Source organism: Erinaceus europaeus, chromosome X (genome assembly GCF_950295315.1).
Source record: "Erinaceus europaeus chromosome X, mEriEur2.1, whole genome shotgun sequence".
Taxonomy (NCBI): Eukaryota; Metazoa; Chordata; class Mammalia; order Eulipotyphla; family Erinaceidae; genus Erinaceus; species Erinaceus europaeus.
In genome coordinates this window covers 93,322,891-93,341,811 of record NC_080185.1, presented here as the reverse complement: position 1 = coordinate 93,341,811, position 18,921 = coordinate 93,322,891, and the positions used below count along the sequence as shown (strand labels likewise).

At 41.2% G+C, this 18,921-nt stretch overlaps 2 protein-coding genes across 3 annotated transcripts in view; one reads left to right on the top strand and one right to left on the bottom strand.

Moving 5' to 3' along the window:
• EFHC2 (EF-hand domain containing 2) overlaps positions 1-18,921 on the bottom strand; it is a 201,342-nt gene that overhangs the window by 138,538 nt on the left and 43,883 nt on the right. The gene's annotated exons all lie outside the window — the stretch shown is intronic.
• LOC103118052 (putative deoxyribonuclease TATDN2) lies at positions 13,275-15,137 on the top strand. The gene has a single exon (XM_060183413.1). It carries the CDS (start codon positions 13,275-13,277, stop codon positions 15,135-15,137), a length of 1,863 nt encoding a protein of 620 aa, XP_060039396.1.

Below are 18,921 nucleotides of genomic sequence, written 5' to 3'. Positions count from 1 at the left end.
TGGGAGTTCTGGTTTCTGTAATTGCTTCTCTGCTGGACATGGGCATTGGAATGTTGATCCATAACCCCAGCCTGTTTCTATCTTTCCCTAGTTTGGGTAGGGCTCTAGAGAGCTGAATAGCAGATTAATTTTGTAATGTCCATGTCTTGTCTTAATTTCACCTCTAACAGTGAAACTAATAATTACCATAAGTATTACTATATAACACTGAATATTTAAATAAGTGTTCAGTACCTTGAAATAAATCCATATAGTTCTTATTTCCCAAGTCACTGAATGTATCTAACTAACCCCTTATCTCTTATAGCAATCTCTTAGGAACAGGTACTATTTTAGTATTTTACAGATGAGATGTTTAATAAATGCAGATATACAAATGCAAGTTCATCAAGTGGACATGGCTTAACCAAAATCACAGAGTTGTTAGAGCTAGGGCTTGATGATTAAGTCTACCTAACCTAAAGTTAACGCTAACACAGGCTACCTCAGGTGCTGCCCATGAAGGCAAAAAAAAAAAAAAAAAAAAAAAGTGTTCTTTTTTTGTGTCTGGTACTGTAACTCTGGGGGTGCATTCCCCTAACTCTAGTTAGAAAACCCATGCCTGGGGAACATTGCATCCAGCCTCCATACAAAAATTAAACATAGACACAAAGAAAAAGTAACCCGAATAAAACCATCAGTGCGGTCTACAGATCCTTAAATTTTGTTGGTCTTTACAGCTGTTTCTGTTCCTTAATTCTGGACAATATTGCAGAATCAGAAGAATCTATTGATAAGGCAATAAAGTTGCTCTTGATAATAAGATGGCCCTTGACTAGATTTTAGATGAGTAAGGAAGTGTTTTTGTTATGGCCAATGTATTATAACTGCTGCACTTGGACTGATGCTTCTGAAAAACTTGAGACTGGTCTACATGCTAACACTATTAACCAAGTCAGTTGACATAAGAAAGTGAGTTCTTCATTGTGGTCTTATTTGATTATGATTAGTTAAGAGTCTTGTGGACCATGGCTCCAAAGAACTTTCCAACCATTGAGGAATATTCTCTTTTTAACAATTATAATAATCTTCCTGGTGCATAATTCTCTCAAAAGCTTTAAGTGCCTGTTCACAGCCACTAACCACTATGACTATTAAAACAAAACCCTGTTTAAATTACGTTAGAAGGTTATAAACTGCCACACATGAGAAGATCAGAAAACAATAGAACCTAGGGGAGTTGAGTGGTAGTGCAGCGGGTTAAGCGCAGGTGGAGCAAGGTGCAAGGACTGGTTCGAGCCCCCAGTTCCCCACCTGCAGGGAAGTTGCTTCACAGGCGGTGAAGCAGGTCTGCAGGTGTCTGTCTTTCTCTCCCTCTCTCTGTCTTCCCCTCCTTTCTCCATTTCTCTCTGTCCTATCCAATGACAACATCAATAACTACAACAATAAAAAGATAACAAGGGCAACTAAAGGGAATAATAAATAAATATTTTAAAAAATTTAAAAAAAGAAAGAAAACGATAGAATCCATAACACTTGGCACTTCCCATTGTCTCCTTTACTGTGAAACTAAGGGAATATTAGAAGTCCAAATATTAGGAGTCCAAAAGGTAAACACACATATCTATCACCATAAACACAGTGAAAACAGGAACTGGGCCGTGAGGTCAAAATCGCTTTTCTTGTTTGCAGTGCAGTTTAACCTTATCACCAGGGTTTGTATGGCAGCTGGGACACCTTAGAGTTTGATAGGTTCCTCAAATGCCACAAGGGTACAGTGTTAGTTCCTTGGTTCCTCTGAACAGTTCACTAGGGTTTCTCAGGAGCCTGTGGTTTCTACAGCTCTAAAAAGCAGTCCCACGCTCCCTTGCTAAAGCCACTTGACCCCTGAGTGGTTCCTTTTAAACCTGCCACATGGATTTTAAGCAATTGCAAATATAGCACCTGCTGGCAATGCAGTCCCTTATTTCTGCTTGAGTCCTTCACTTCCCAGCCCTTTCCTGCCCCTGCTGTCCACACACAATCACCAACTTTCATATAGTGATGTTGCTTTCTTTCCCAGAAATCCCAGCTGTTCTCTAATGAAATTCATTGAATTATTCTGTTGTAATAATTGCTTTCTGGGGGAGAGCCAACTCTCTGTGACTGGGTCGCCACACTTCTGCCCCGGAATCCAAATATTTACCTCTGAAAGCAGGCATAGCTCATAGTGGCACATCATCTGAGGAATTCTTAGGATTAGTAATTACAGGGGGAAAAAAAAACGGAAAGGAAATGGGATCTGGGCTAAGAGCTCTTATGAGTTTCCTCCATCAGGTCCTTTTAAATGTATATTTTTAACTCAGTATGAATTGACAAAAGGTCATTTATAATGCCAGTGGTCATTTGAGGAACTTGTGAATTTCCAAAGATTTTTTTTTTTAGTTTTTAAAGTTAATTTTTATTTGATTGGACAGACAGAATTTGAGAGAGGATATGGAGACAGACAAGGAAAGAGACAGGGGTGGCTGTGGCTTACCAGGTTAAGCACACATAGTACAAAGCCCAAGGACCCATGCAAGGATCCCTATTAGAGGCCCCAGTACCCAACCTGCAGGGAGGAGGGTTGCTTCAGAAGCGATGAAGCAGGTCTGCAAGTGTTTTTCTCTCCCCCTGTCTTCCCTTCCTCTTTTAATTTCTCTGTCCTATCCAAAAAAAATGGGGGGGGGGAATGGCCAGAGTAGCAGTGGATTCGTAGTGCAGGCACCAAGCCCCAGAATTAACCCTGGAGGCAACGAGAAAGAAAGAGAGAGAGGGAGAGGGAGAGGGAGAGGGAGAGGGAGAGGGAGAGGGAGAGGGAGAGGGAGAGGGAGAGGGAGAGGGAGAGGGAGAGGGAGAGGGAGAGGGAGAGGGAGAGGGAGAGAGAGGAGGAGGAAAGAGACAACTGCAGCACTGCTTGACCACTCATGAAACTTAACCCCTGCAGGTGGGGTCTGGAAGCTTATACCTGAATCCTTATGTATGGTAACATATACTCTCAACTGGGAGTTCTACCACCTGACCCCCAAAGATGGTTTTTCATAAAACTGAGTTAGATAGCAGTAGTGCCTCTGTAGGTAATGGGATTGGATGCTTACTACAGCTGGTATATGAGAGCTTCCATAAATTATCAAAAGTCCAAAACTGTCTACTTAAAAAAGGAAGTTTTAAAACTGGCTGAAGCTAAGAGAGAAAAAAGAGAAATAAAATAGTTTCTGATCCTTCTTCCTCCTCCCACATCTTCTGCAAAATCGGCATGTACAGTCACTGCATGTGCTCAGGTGCCACCTCCAATGTCACCTTTTTTCTCTCTTTTTGAACTCTTTTCCTTTTCAGAACCACAGTCTACCTCCTCTGCTGTACTAAAACTGGATGCTAGAGCTACTTCTGGGCCTTTATGCTCTGACTTCATTATAACCTGTCCATTTAAACTTCAGACTTTTGGGGATCCAGAAACACCTTAGGTATTTTATCTTCTTTGGAATAAGACCTTCATCTACTTGTTGAACAGTTGACTCTTATTTACATTACTTTGATCATGTAATTTAAAATGATTTGATGCTAATATCAATTAGTTCAAAAATTCCAAAGAACCTACGCTTAATTAGCTTGATTATGAACACCCACCCTGCTGAATCCTTAAAAAACTAACAAACAAACAAAAACCTTTATTCTCTATCCCTGGCACGCATACTGTGAGACTGATCATTCCTTGGCTCAGATCACAAAATAAGATTAGTTATATTTTGATATGTGACTTCGATAAAATAGCACCCCACTTCAGAGTATTAAGCTTTGGGGGTGGGGAGGATATATCGACTTTTCTTTTGTGTCCTTAGACCTACTTACTGGCTGAAACTTCTTAAATTCATGTATATTGCAGACTCTCTCAAAACAGGAATATAATTCAAGAAGCTGACACCACCAAGCAAATAATCTGCCTGTTTTGAGGATCAAAGAAGGTGTAGGATGCTGGGTATTATACAGCAAACCCTAACAAGGGGACTTTTCAAAGTTAACCCAATTACCAAATAAGGTGATGATAACAATAACTATCCATTGTCTTCTTGAACTCTAAGACAGCAGAAACCTCACATTTCCACTATAAAGCCTATATTTCCCCCAGTCCTGGAACCTTAGGGTGGGGCCCACTTTCCTGCATGCTTCTCCCAATTCATATCAAATAATATTGCATCTGCCAATCGCAACCTAACCAACACAACGAGTGCCACCCTAGCATGCTTCACTTCAGACTGTGTCCAGAGACTTCATGTGTGGAATGACAACCCTTCAGCTTCAGCACTCAGGATAGACCATTCCTTTCATAGTATTCTCTAATTCAATTCCAGGTGGTCCACTTCCCAATAAAGTCCCCAAACCTAGATATAGACCAGGTCCCCAGAGATAGAGCATATGTTCACACGTGTCCATAAACCAGGGCAAAATATATACCTGAAAGCAGAAGTACAAGAGTCTGCAGTGAGTACCCTCCAACACTTCATCTGCACTATTCCAGTCTTTAGGTCCATGATTGTTCAACAATTTGTTTGGCTTTGTATGTTAACTCTCTTTTCAGCCACCAGGTTCCGGATGCCAGCATGATGCCGACCAGACTTCTCTGGACTGACAACCCCACCTATGTGTCCTGGAGCCCTGCTTTCCCAGAGACCCACCCCACTAGGGAAAGAGAGAGGCAGACTAGGAGTATGGACTGACCAGTCAATGCCCATGTTCAGTGGGGAAGCAATTACAGAAGCCAGACCTTCCACCTTCTGTACCCTACAAGGACCCTGGGTCCATACTCCCAGAGGGATAGAGAATGGGAAAGCTATCAGGGGAGGGGATGGGATATGGAGATCGGGTGGTAGGAATTGGGTGGAGTTGTACCCTCCTATGCTACGGTTTTGATAATGTCTCCTTTCATAAGTAAGTAAATAAATAAATAAATGGAAAAAAGGACTGGTTTGAAACATATGGAGCTGGTATCATTATCTGTGAATGCTACACAGTGAATAAGCAAAATTATATATGTATATAGAGAGAGAGAGGACTAGAGAGCAATATTTGAGAATATAGCTAATGTCTTAAATTTTAAACTGGTAGAATAGCTCTCATGGACAGTATGTTTGCTTTGTCGAACATATAACCCAGCTTTGAACATGGCCTCCATAGCACTGGAGGAAGCTTCAGTGTTGGGGTCTTCCATTCCCCCCCCCATCATTCTGAAAAATTTTGCCCAAAGTCTAATAAAAACAAGGTCATGTGCTCAATATAAAACCACCAATGTTTAGCCCCAAAAAACTGAGAACTTTTAATTAGCTTTGACCTTACCCAGAAATGAATCTAAAACTAGCCCATCAAGAAGCATCTAATCAAGATGCTATTAGGTTATCTACCTGACAGACTCTGCCCCCATTCTTTTAGGGAAAATGACCTTGTCATAAATAATCTTTTTGCCTGGTTTAACTTATATTCCACAGCTCCTTGGAGCTCCCTTATATCTGCTACATTGGATGCTAGCCAATTCAAGATTAGTTGAATAAAGCCAATAAGATCTTTTTTTTAATGTAAGATAAGAAGAGAAATGTATATAATAGTAATAATAAATGTGTGTTATTGCTGGTTATGAACAGTAAAAATGTGAGCACATTTAATGCCATGTTGCTTATTCCTGGGAAAAAAATCTGTTATGAAAGTGATGGTTCCTGTTGTGATTATGAGATCTAAGATTTAAGAATTAAAGCATAAACTTATATTGAATGCTAAGAATAACTACTTTATTCAAAACTATATTTATGTCTTTTTTTATAAAATTATTATATTTATTGGATAGAGACAGCCAGAAATCAAGAGGATAAGTGGAGATAGAGAGGGAAAGAGAAAGAGAGACACCTATAGCACTGCTTCACTACTCGCAAAGCTTTCCCCTGCAGTTGGGGACCAGGGCCTTGAACCCACATTGTAACATGTGCACTCAACCAGGTGTACCACCATCCGGCCCCCAAAACTCTATTCATGGAACTGTATTATACACTGATTTACAAAAATTCTAATAAATTTTAAAAGCATACATTACAAAAATTACAGTTTTCAACTTAGGAATATTCAGAATGCACAATAATCAAGAAGATGATTATTCCAGAATAGGAATCATCATCCAGGTCCAAAGTCAAGGAGCAGTTTGCCCCAAGTTGTGGTCCATCGGGGACAGGGCATAATAGTTTTAAAATATTGAGGGGTGAGGGAGGGGGGTGACCTAACTAAACTAAGGCCATTTGTTTGAAATTTCTGACAGTTGATGACAAAAGTCTTCAATCAGAACGTTGCAATGTGTGTGTGTTTTGGTTTTTTTTTTTTGCAACAACTAGCTTGTAGGTATTTTTTAGTCTCCCAGAGGGAGGTGAATGGAGTCGTTCATTTTTTTTTTTCACCAAGAACCCTCATCATGGCAGTTAGAGACAAAATGGAGTCTGTTAGAGTCAAAATAGTTTCCATACTGTCAATAACCGCAAAGTAATAGACCAGAAATGTGTGGTGTAACTATAAACAAAAACGTACCCTCACTGATTTGTCCTTTTATGGATGACTACAAAAGAACAGCAACATTCTGTTCTCTCCTGTGGATGATGAGCAAAGAGATAGAAAGGCCATCTCTGCGGATGGTTTCAGAAAGTACTCGCATTGCAACATCCTGTTTGAAGACTCCTCGTAATTATTTTGTGGAAAATAAAATTAATAATATAAAAAGGGGAGGGTTGCCAGTGATATGGGTGAAAGGTGTCAAAACAAAGTGAATAAAAGATATCATGTATTAGCAATAGCCAGCAAAAATATATATATAGTGGGAGGGGAAAGTACGATACAAAAGAATAAAGAATGCAAAACACTTAAAAATAGCTTTCGGGAGTCGGGCTGTAGCGCAGCGGGTTAAGCGCAAGTGGCGCAAAGCACAAGGACCGGCATAAAGATCCCGGTTCGAACCCCGGCTCCCCACCTGCAGGGGAGTCGCTTCACAGGCGGTGAAGCAGGTCTGCAGGTGTCTATCTTTCTCTCCTCCTCTCTGTCTTCCCCTCCTCTCTCCATTTCTCTCTGTCCTATCCAACAACGACGACAACAATAATAACTACAACAATAAAACAACAAGGGCAACAGAAGGGAATAAATAAATAAAATAAATATTTAAAACAAATTTTTTTAAATAAAAAACAAATTAAAAAAAATAGCTTTCATGGAAAGTGTGACCTAGATAACACTCTTTACAATACTTACATACAATAGAAGGGTATAGAACAATAGGAACAATGAGGTGTATTCTAGATAAGCAGACTAAAAACAACATATTTCAAATGGATATTTGGAGGCACTTGAAAAAATAATAATTCTAAGTCCTCCTGACAGAGCAGGTCAGCTTGTAATAAATAATGAAAATTATGGGAATATAGGAAACTGCAGAGGGAAAGTTTTTCTCTACCCCTCTGTATTATTCTGGATGAGCCAGCAATCAAAAAAAAAAAATCAAACAGATTGATAATACAGAAAAACAAAAAGGAGTTTAATGAGAACACATGCACCACGTGTACACATGGGAGCCAACCAGTAACACAATAAAAGCGGCCACTTTAAAAAGCTTTGCCAGAGACAGAGGGTGTTGGGGAGGGGGAAGGGAAAGTCAGGAAAGGCAGAGGCAACCAAGGCATGACCTTTATGTAAATTTATATTGCCACCTTCTCCAAGGATAAAAGATTAAAATTTCCAGATGCAGTGAAGCAGATACCCTTAGAAAGGTTTTTTTTTTCATTTACACATACAAACAGTCTCTTATGAAAGGGGAAACTCCACCCAATATTCAGAGTGCCAAAGAAATAATCTTTGAGCCAAAAAAAAAAAAAAAAAGAGAGAGACAGAATAGAAATGGGATTGGTCTCCTCCCTCCCAGAATGCCAGAACTCTCTGACTAAGAAAGACACTGTTGATCACTAAACTCTCCCTGTAGAAAGCACCTACAGGACCACAGATAGCTCATCAGGTAGGGGGTGAACTTTGCCTTGTGCCTGGTCCAGGTTCAAACCCCAGCGCTGCATGAGAGGTACTATAGGACTGAAGGAAGCTCTGGTGCTATGGTAGCTCTCTCACTCTCTCTCTACCTGAATGAAAATGGGCCTGGAACAGTGAAACTATGCATGCATGAAGCCCAAGCTCTGCAAAAAGAAGAGGAAGAGGAGGAGAGAGAAGAGGAGGAAGAGGAGGGGGGAAGGGAGAGGGAGGGGGAGGAGGGGGGAAGGGAGAGGGAGGGGAGGAGGGGGAAGTGAAGGGGAGGGGGAGGAGGGGAGGAGGAGGGGTAAGGGAGGGGGAGGGGGAGGAGGGGAGGAGGGGGAGGGGGAGGAGGAGGGGGGGAGGAGAAGGGGGAGGAGGAGGGGGGAAGGGAGAGGGAGGGGGAGGAGGGGGGAAGGGAGAGGGAGGGGGAGGAGGGGGGAGGGAGGGGGAGGGGGAGGAGGGGAGGAGGAGGAGGGGGAAGGGAGGGAGAGGAGGGGCAGGGGGAGGAGGGGAGGAGGGGGAGGAGGAGGAGGGGGAGAAAGAGGAGGAGGGGGAAGGGAGAGGGAGGGGAGGAGGGAGAGGGGGAGGGGGAGGAGGGGGAGGGGAGGGGGAGGAGGGGGAGAAAGAGGATGGGGGAAGGGAGAGGGAGGGGAGGAGGGGGAGGGGGAGGGGGGGAGGGGGAGGAGGGGGAGGGGAGGGGGAGGGGGAGGGGGAGGAGGAGGAGGAGGAACAACAGGAACTTGGATTGGAGTTGGTATATTGCACCAAAGTAAAAGATTCTGGGTTGTTCAGGGGAGTGTTTAGGTCGAGGGGAGGTTAGATTATTATGTGGAAAACTGAGAAATGTTACATATGTACAAACTACTGTATTTTACTGTTGACTGTAAACCATTAATCACCCAATAAAGAAAATAATATATATTTAAAAAAAACGGGAGTCGGGCGGTAGCACAGCGGGCTTCGAAAAGTGCAAGGACTGGCGCAAGGAACTCGGTTCGATCCCCCGGCTCCCCACCTGCAGGGGGGGTCGCTTCACAAGCGGTGATGCAGGTCTGCAGGTGTGTTTCTCTCTCCCTGTCTTCCCCTCCTCTCTCCATTTCTCTCTGTCCTATCCAACGACGACATTAATAACAACAATAATAACTACAACAATAAAAAAACAAGGGCAACAAAAGGGAATAGATAAATAAATTTAAAAAAAAAACACCAAGCAAACAAAAACCCTACAGCACCCTTGGACAAGCATATAGGCACCATGAGGAGGCAGTAATGAAACTCCACCACCATTAAGCAACTGTGTCAAAAAATCACCCACACATACTGGTAAATAACCGCCTGCCCAGCTGGGAGGTGTACAGCCAACACTTCCTAGTTGATGAGCTTAATCAGCTCACTGGCACCAGCCGTCTGTGAGTACCGGACTTAGTGCAAGCACTTACCCCCAACTGGAAAGCTCAACATGATCTTTTTCTCTAACTGAATGCTGATTAGGAGAGCCCCCCCCCCCAATCTGGTCATGAGCTGTCCATGTGCCTCTGCCTTCTTATAAACGTGTTAGAGCTCCTCTCAAGAGTCAGAATGTGGACCTGCAGCCTGGGCTGACTCCCTTGTGTCCAGGCAAAAGCCGTCAATAAAACCTTGTCTGGGATCTGTTCTGTCTCTTGCCCATTTCCAGTGTATGAGAACAGAAGAAACTGGATCTGAGAACAAAGATATTATTTTGGCAGTGGCAGAATCATTTCTTCTATAAGACCTAACTCTTACAGATTTGATACCTTCCGTATCAAATGCTTTAATTACTAAAACTGATACAATGCCAGAAGAATAAGAGACTTACTAGGATGTGGAAAATAATAGATGGTCAAGGAATAGACTACTAAATATAGGAATTTGAATACACGATGAAGTAAGAGTCACATATCAAGTGGGAAACATACTAAGTTGAGAAAGCATCAATGTGTATTCTCATCTAAAATAAGTTATTACCTATAATAAATAACAGATTTTCACTCTAAGTATAACAAATCAACTCCTTTTGTCCTCAAAAAAAAGTGTGGTGTGGTGTGGTGTGTGTGTGTGTGTGTGTGTGTGTGTGTGTGTGTGTGTAAGCCTTAAATGGGAGGATGACAATTTTGGCTTAGTACAAAAAAAAAAAAAACTATGAGAGAAAAATTAAGATTTGGCTTTTTTTTTAAATTATATTAACCAACCAAAATGTGAAAAAACACATACTAATAAAAATCAGGAATATGATGAAAGTTTTACTTATAAAACTTTTCAATCCATTAAAAAGACCCTTACAAAGAAATGAAAATTCACAAGGTCAATAAAGTTTGCTTTACGAAATTATTAGAGGGCCTGGGTGGTGGTGGACCTGGTTAAGTGCACATATTACCAAGTTCAAAGAGCGGGGCTTGAGCCCCCGACTCCCCACCTGCAGGGGTTCCACTTCATGAGCAGTGAAGCAGGTCTGCAGGTGTCTATCTTTCTCTCCTTCTACTTCCCCGTCATCTCTCAATTTCTCTCTCTCCGATCTAATAAAATATTTTTTTAAATGGGAAAATATGGCTGCCAGGAGCAGTGGATTTGTAGTCCTGGCACCAAGCCCCAGAGATAAACCTGGTGGCAGTAATATATATATATATTGGGAGTGCATCACGTTAAGTGCAGGTGGTGCCAAGCGCAAGGACGGGTGTAAGGATACCAGTTCGAGGCCCCAACTCCCCACCTGCAGGGGAGTCTTCACAAGCGATGACACAAGTCTGCAGGTGTCTATCTTTCTCCCCCCGTCTTCCCCTCCTCTCTCCATTTCTCTCTGTCCTATCCAACAACAACGACATCAGTAACAACAATAATAACTACAACAATAAAACAACAAAGGCAACAAAAGGGAATAAATAGATAAAATATTCAAAAAAATATTAGATACATGCAAATTAAAACTATAGCAGGACTCTGGATTTCCTGGGTTTTCCTGATAGGATTATTCATCATAAACGGAGCTTTAAATCTTCTTTTTAATTTTTTCTTAATTTTGATACCCATGCATGATGATGTCCTGTTTGTTTTAATCTTACCTGGAACCCAGGGCTTCACTGCTAAGTCCCCCTCCCTCTCATCCCATGAATCGAATTTTAAATTATTATAATCCTTCAGGGCAATGTGGTAATGTGATAACCTATTAAAACGATTATACTTCGCAGGTCAGAAGACAGTTCAACCAGTACAGCAAGTGCCTTACTCAGGTCTTGAGTTTGTGACCCATAATGGAGCACTATGGACAGCACCAAGGGCACCCCATGGATGATGGAGGGGTGCTGAGGTGTGTCTTTCTCTATCAGTCTCTTTCTTCTTTGTCTCTCCAAGTCCAGGAATGAAAATACTGGGACCAGGACGCTGCTCAGTGGTATCACCTATAAACCAGTCCTTGAGTTTATTCTCCAGCAATGAATATTTTTTAAATGCTATATACATCTCAGGAATTCTATTTCTGGGTATGAAGCCCAAAGAAACCAACCAAAATATGGAAAACTGTGTGTAAAGATGTCCTTTACAAATTACAAAAAAAAAAATTATAATAGGATTAAAGAGTTAACTAAAAGGGAAAGATTTGGTAGGTGTGGAACTTCTATGTACTCTGTCGAATATTATAAAGACAATACCATGGTTTTGAAAACCACGTGGCAATAAAAGAAATACTTAAAACACAAACTTGAGTGGGAATAAATCAGAGAACTGGGGTTGGGCGGTGGCGCAGCAGGTTAAGCGCACGTAAGTACCTGCGCAAGATCTCTGTTCGAGCCGCTGTCTCCCCACCTGCACGGGGGTCGCTTCACAAGCAGTGAAGCAAGTCTACAGGTGTCTGTCTCCCCCTCTCTATCTTCCCCTCCCCTCTCGATTTCTCTGTCCTATCCAAAAAAAAAAAAAAAAAAACTCGGGAAAAAAAAAAGATAGCAGTCAGTAGCTGGATTCGTAGTGTAGGCACCGAAACCCAGTAATAACCCTAAAGGGGAAAAAAAACCCGGAAATAAAAAGTGATACACCACAAGTATATTTAAACTGTTACATGTATATTTAAACTATTACTTATTTTGGTGGCATGGAGCTTCCATGTGCAATTCCACTGCTTCTGGATCAACTATTTCATCCTTTTAATCTGAGAGAGACAGAAAGATAGATACGCCACAGCACTTGTTCACTATCCATGAACCTTCTTGGTGTCGTGGTGATCCTGTGTGGTACAGGGGCTAGAAGCAGGGAATTTAGGACACAGTATGGTGAGAGCCCTACTAGATGAACTATCTCCCAGTGCCTAAACTATGTTTTGAAAAGTAAAATGACTGGGCAAGAGAAGGAGGAATGAAAAATAAGTAATGGCCACAGCTGCATTCTGGCAGCTGTAGGATTATGGTGCCTATAGCACAGTATGCGGGACGTGGGCAGAAATTACAGCCCTGAGGTCTAGGTCAAAGGAGGATGTTGTTGGGGGAGGGGAAAACTTCCGATGGTCAAGGCAGATGGGAGGGGTGAGCTGTGCCTTTGAGCCCTCCACCCTCAGATGAAGCAGGTTCTGTCTTCCAGAGTGCCCCTTGGGCTGCTCTATGTGTAGGTCCTGAAGTACTCTGCAGCCCTTTTTTGGGGGGGGGGGGTAAACAACTTGGAAGATTTTTTTTTCTCAAGCCAAATGGTAAAACGTCGTAGTACCGGAAGTGCTTGGTATACTCCGGAAGCACTCTATCGCCCCTGAAGTAATTCTGGGAACGCGTGGTGGGATCGGATACCGTACAGAGCATTTAGTAATTTCTGCAGTTCTGCAGCTTTTGCGAGGCACTTTGGAATCATAAACTCAGTGGAATACTAACACCTGTGAGGATGAGGTGAGAGAAAGGGGAAAAGGTGTTAAGGTGTTCGAACTACACAAATTCAAAAACCAGAGGAGCGGCAAGCTTCCGTGGGGTTGGGTTCCGTGAGGAGCACAGAGGACTCCTAAGGTGGCCCCTCCCCGTAGTGGGTCGGCTGAATTTATACATCACAATCAGGCAAACTAGCAGTCCTAGTGGCTTACAACTCGACTTTGTGACTATCAGACAATATTTTTCCTAGGGTTCATCCTGTAAGAGAAACCCTTCGTCCTCCGCCCCCTCCCACACACCGTTCCTCAGGCCAAGTGTAGGTGGAGCTGCCTCCAAAGACTTCCAGATCCTGAGCACTCGGTTCTTTTCACCAGCAACTTTCTTGAGAAAATGGCTTCTCCAGAGAAGGCGTATAACTTTACTTTTAATCTCAAGCAAAGTTTCGGTAACTTAACTAATGCTGAACTTGCAGAAAAAACTGAGGGTCAAAATTATGAGACTGAGGAACTACACAAGGACCAGATAAGGAGGGATAAATGTCCAGATGAATACTTTTCCGTGACCTACTCAAAGGTTCTCAAGGGCATCCAAACAAAACTGGTGCCAAAAGGAAAAGAAGAGGTTGTCACTAGTGCAAAGCTGAGAACATCAGAACATCCTAACCCGGAAGATAAACCACCCAAGGCCACTACTTTGTATGCTCCTCAGAATAATAAAGCATCAGCCCCACAGGTCAAAGCCACCAAGGAGATGTTGGCAATAAACATCGGTGATGTCTCTGACAGGAGCGCTAGTAAAGATCCTGAAGAGAAACCCAGTCAGAGACCAGTCAGTGACCAAAGGGCAATCAATTTTGGAAAGATCTCTCCAGACCCCAAATCTCTAAACAACTATGGCTATAACACAGAAATCCAAATGGAAAGAGAAAAAGATGTGGCAGTTGTGTGCCCCTCTTCAGGAAATGGCTGGTCTGATAAGGGTGAGATTTCCAGAGTCATCATCTCTCCAGGGGATTCATTTTCAATGAGTCTCTCAAAAGCTGCACGACCTTCATCCCTTACCACTGGCCTTACTGGGAACTGGCCTCATTTATCCAGTAGTCCTTGTTATGGCCATGCTAGCTACTCAGCCAACAATGACAAGCCATCTCACGGTTCCTCCCTGGGCTACAACAGCAGTGGCAACACATCCCAGGCTGGAAAGAATAACCTAAACTTCTTGAGTGATTATTTCTCCAGCTCTACACTGCATTCCTCAAGCCAGTCCAGAGACATAAAAGTATCAGAAGGAGGTCGGTCCCAGAATTCTTACGCATCTTGCCTCAGCAGAAGTTCCAGAGCAGAGGTAAAGGAGAGAACATTCCACAAGGAGACACCATCACATCCTTGGGCAGCACGTGCACCCAGCTCTTTGCCAAGGCACCAGTGGGAACAAGGTCTAAAAGATGGTTTCATTGATACTCATTGTCACTTGGACATGCTGTATTCGAAGTTGTCTTTCAAAGGGACCTTTACCACATTCAGAAAAATATACAGCCACTCCTTCCCTAAGGAATTTCAGGGCTGCATCTCTGATTTCTGTGATCCTCGCACACTAACAGATGGCTTTTGGGAGGAGCTGTTGAAAGAGGATCTGGTTTGGGGGGCCTTTGGCTGTCACCCCCATTTTGCACGCTACTACCATGAAAGGGAAGAAAGAAATCTTTTACAGGCTTTACGACATCCCAAGGCTATTGCGTTTGGAGAAATGGGCTTGGATTATTCTTCTAAATGCACTACACCTATCTCAAAGCAGCACAAGGTATTTGAAAGGCAATTGCAACTGGCTGTCTCTCTGAAGAAACCCTTGGTGATCCACTGCCGAGACGCTGATGAAGATCTCTTTGGCATCATGAAAAAATATGTGCCCTCTGACTACAAGATCCATAGGCATTGCTTTACGGGCAGTTACCCTGTCATTGAGCCATTCTTGAAGTACTTCCCTAATATGTCTGTGGGTTTTACGGCACTCCTGACCTACTCTTCAGCCTGGAAGGCACGGAATGCTGTGGAAAAGATCCCTCTGGAGAGGATCATTGTGGAAACTGATGCTCCCTACTTCCTCCCTCGTGCAGTTCCCAAAAGCCTCTGTCAGTATGCCCACCCAGGCCTGGCTCTCCATACAGTTCAAGAGATTGCCATAATCAAAGATCAGCCACTGCTCCATACATTGGCAACCTTGCGTGAGAATACCACCCACCTCTACAATCTTTAAGCAGAGAAGGCATAATTAGGAATTTTCCAGACAAAAGGAGACTAGCAGCAGAAACTTGGTAGGAATGGATATAATCTGAAAGCCCATCTGAATTGGAAAAAGCAGGGGAGGATGTTTTCTTCAAAACATCCTCATAAATTTCTGCTTCTGGCTGTTAAGGCAGGCTACAATGGTCTGTGAGAAAGGCAATCAATCTGCCATGGATGTTCTCAGGGATTTTCTTCCCAGTGGATAGTGACTAAAGAAAGCATTTTATGGAGTTTGTTAGGAATTTGTTAATCCAAATCTCTGTACTCTCTAGCCCCTGTGCTGGAACAGTTAGTGAATAAAATCACCCTATTTGTAATTAAAGGGGAGGGGTGGGAAATAAGGAATATTGAATTTTTAAAGTTAAGTAAGTAATTCTGTTTATTTTCAAAATGTATTTGCTATTATAGGAATTCTATAAGCCACATGATTTGTTGTTAAATTCATAAATGCAGTGACTGTTCAACTTGCAATTTCTTATTTCTAAATATAAACCTTCACTAGCATTGCATCTGAAAGGCAATCAATTTAGACAACAATAAGTCAATTAATTGTCATAATTTGCCCAACGGGAACTGTGGAGAAGCTTAGAAATGAGAGCCGAGTCAGCTGAATCTTAGAACACCACTGAGGTGACTTTTAAATCAGAACTGAACTCCCAACATTTGTATAATTCCAAAGAGCTTCAGACAACCAATTGTTCATTCTAATCGGTCTGGTTCTTAACAGAGACCAAATGTATACTACTTAGAAGGACTTCAGAAAGCATCAACAGGACAGAAACAGCTGCCCACTTGGCAAACAGTTGTCTTTCCAGAGAAGTTAAAATGAATTGACTTTTTAAAGGAACTATGAGATGAGAACTTTAGTTTTGCCATCCGTTGTCCCATCATTAGATGACAAATGCCATTTGAAAAACAGTCTCTTTTACATTCAAAAAGTCAACCACCGTGTGCTTCCTGATCTGCATCTGAAAACATCAGATCGCTCCACCACCATTTGGTTCTCTCAGCTTAGAAGCCACCTCCACAGAGAGCCCTCCTTAACCACTAACCTATGGTGCTCACCTCAGCCTTCCTAGGAGGGGAAAAAAACTCCTTTGACTTACTGTTTTGGTGTAATGATAGCACTTAGTACTGTTTGAGATTGTATTGTTAATTTATGTGTTCACTGGTTGTCTTGCCCTCACCAAGCTGTAAATTTTCAAGTTTGTCAGTCTCATTCACACTGTGTATCTCATATTGGAATAGGACCTGGAACAGAGCAGAGTCCCAGCAAGATTCCTTGAATTAGCATGTGAACAAATAACTAACCTCATTAATACCTGAAAAATCTATGACATTTGGACAGTGAGAGGGGGCAAATATAAGGGATACAAAAATAAAGCACAGTGTTTCTAAGGACACTCCTTAACTTTAAAGGACAGAAAACCTTCAAACACTAAGCCAGTATTTTGAGTGAAGGAGGCTTTTTCTATGTAATATCCAATTTAAATATATATTGCTTAAGGTGTGTCCCTCAACCCACAGAAGCCCTAAGCTTCTTTATTAAGTACGGTGGGAAAGCAGGTATGTTGGACACACATTTGAAGGAAATAATGATCTGTTGTACAATGTTATATGGTTAGTTTTTGCTTTGGGGATCTTGCTTGTCCTTTGATATGCCAATATGACATGCAGATGCTCAAGAGGATGTTTCTCAGTTTATTTCCAGATTGTTTTGCTTAATTTGAGGTACAATGAATGAACCTGAGGTTTTTGGGGATGTGAGCTATGCCCTTGTTAAGATTGTTGTTACGCCCTTTTCACTTTTCTTACTATTTCTACCACATTTTCGTGTCCTATTTCATTTAACTTTCTCACTGTATAAGATCTATGGAGAACAAATCGTTATTTATCTGGTCTTTGCAAAGTGACATTACTGGCAGGATGTATTTCAGAAATGGGTGTGACTGAATGATTGCGCATATAAGTTAAGCATTCAACCAGACAAGCAGGATATGCACACATCATACTTAAAGTAGGTTAACTTTCCAAAAAGATAGCTGTCTTCTCTTTATAGAGAGAAAATACTTGTTCTATATGTTCCTCTCTCTACATTATTTTATGACAAATGCATAGACTTCAGGCTGCAGTGTTTTTATCGTGCAGAAGCCTTGCCATGATTCAATTTCATTTCTCCAAGAATGAGAGTGAGTAATATAGTTTGTTCCAACTGTAGCAGATTTAGAATGTGTGTGTGTGGGGGGGGACTACAATGTCCATTTACTTATTTCATGAGTGAAGTAATAAATTCACATAGTCCTATTACTATTACAAAAAAGAAACTTTTATTAAATCTTGTGCTATAGATGTACAAAATTTGTGACACTTCGTTAATAGTTTTCTCAAATGTATTGCTTTAACCCCGAAGGATGATTCTTTAGTATTCATATACTTGCATGGCACCTAGTGTGTTTATTCTCCCATTCTGGAGATATCAGAGCCATGAAAGTGGTGATCTAGAAATTCAATTTACCATTAGTGGTGCTTGGGCCATTAGTCAGCTCAGAGTTACAAGGCCTTTCAGGCCCATTAACGGGCTCCCTGAACCTTGGCAGTCTGTTCAGTTCACATCAATATTTTGCTTCACTTAAATTTTTTAGAAAAGCAGTTATTTTGACCTTTAAAGTTCAAAAGAAGCAAATTGCCTACTTTGTATTAAGAGATAGGAAGATTCTGTTCTTCTCAGTTGATCTTTATTCATAGCTAACTTTAAAATGAGTGCTTACTTATTGTAGAATTCTTGAGAGTTCTAAAGAACACAAAGGGAAAAAAACAGTCCATACTCCTACTACTTAAGAGAGATCACTTCAATAAAAATTCTAGTAGTCTTTTGTTTCCTCTAGTACTCCCTTGGTCATTGGTCAATTTCAGCATCATACTCCCTGAAAGAATTTGTTAGTATTGACTGTAATAGTCACTTCATAATTAACATAAAGTGTGAATTTTATTGCCTTTGAATTTATTATATAAATATTTTATTTGTGGGGGTTTGTTTCCTTGCTTGCTTGCTTTCTGGAGCAAAACAGGCTTGATGGTAATTCTGCCTTTTGTTTTAAAGAATCTACTCAAGACTTTTTGTTCCTAGCTACTGTTTACTGATTTTTAAAACCTAACTTTAAAACTTCTTAATTTTTTCCTTCAGTTCCCAGATGACTGCTTTATTGTGCCTTGAGTTAAATGCTTATTTTTAATTTGGAGGAAAGAAAAAAAGCATTCAATAACATAAATTTGCCTTTAATTATAATTTTGCTGCATCCATATGATTTTTAATGTTAATGTATTTTGCATCTCCAGTGTAAAAATTAATACATGTGCATTACAAATACAGAGGAAAAGAAAGATGTGCATGGTACTTCTACTACCAAGATTCCACTGTTTTGTTATATGTATTTTAAAATTCTGTGTTTTCTGCTTATGTACAATTATATATACTTTTGATAAATGCACTGGAATTTATGCTCATAGTCATCAAAGACTTATATGTCACAACAATTCTACCACCTGTCTTCGTGTTCCAGTGAATTTTTACTGATAGTAGTCTTCTTTAAAAAAAAGTAGTTAAAAAACACAAATTAGATGTATTAAACGCAGTTAAACAGAATATTTACAGGTCCTAAAAACAGATGACATGGAGATGAACTTTTATTTCCCTCTTGAATGAAATCTTAACTGTATTCATTGAAACTTTAATTTTTTTAAGAATTGTTAATATA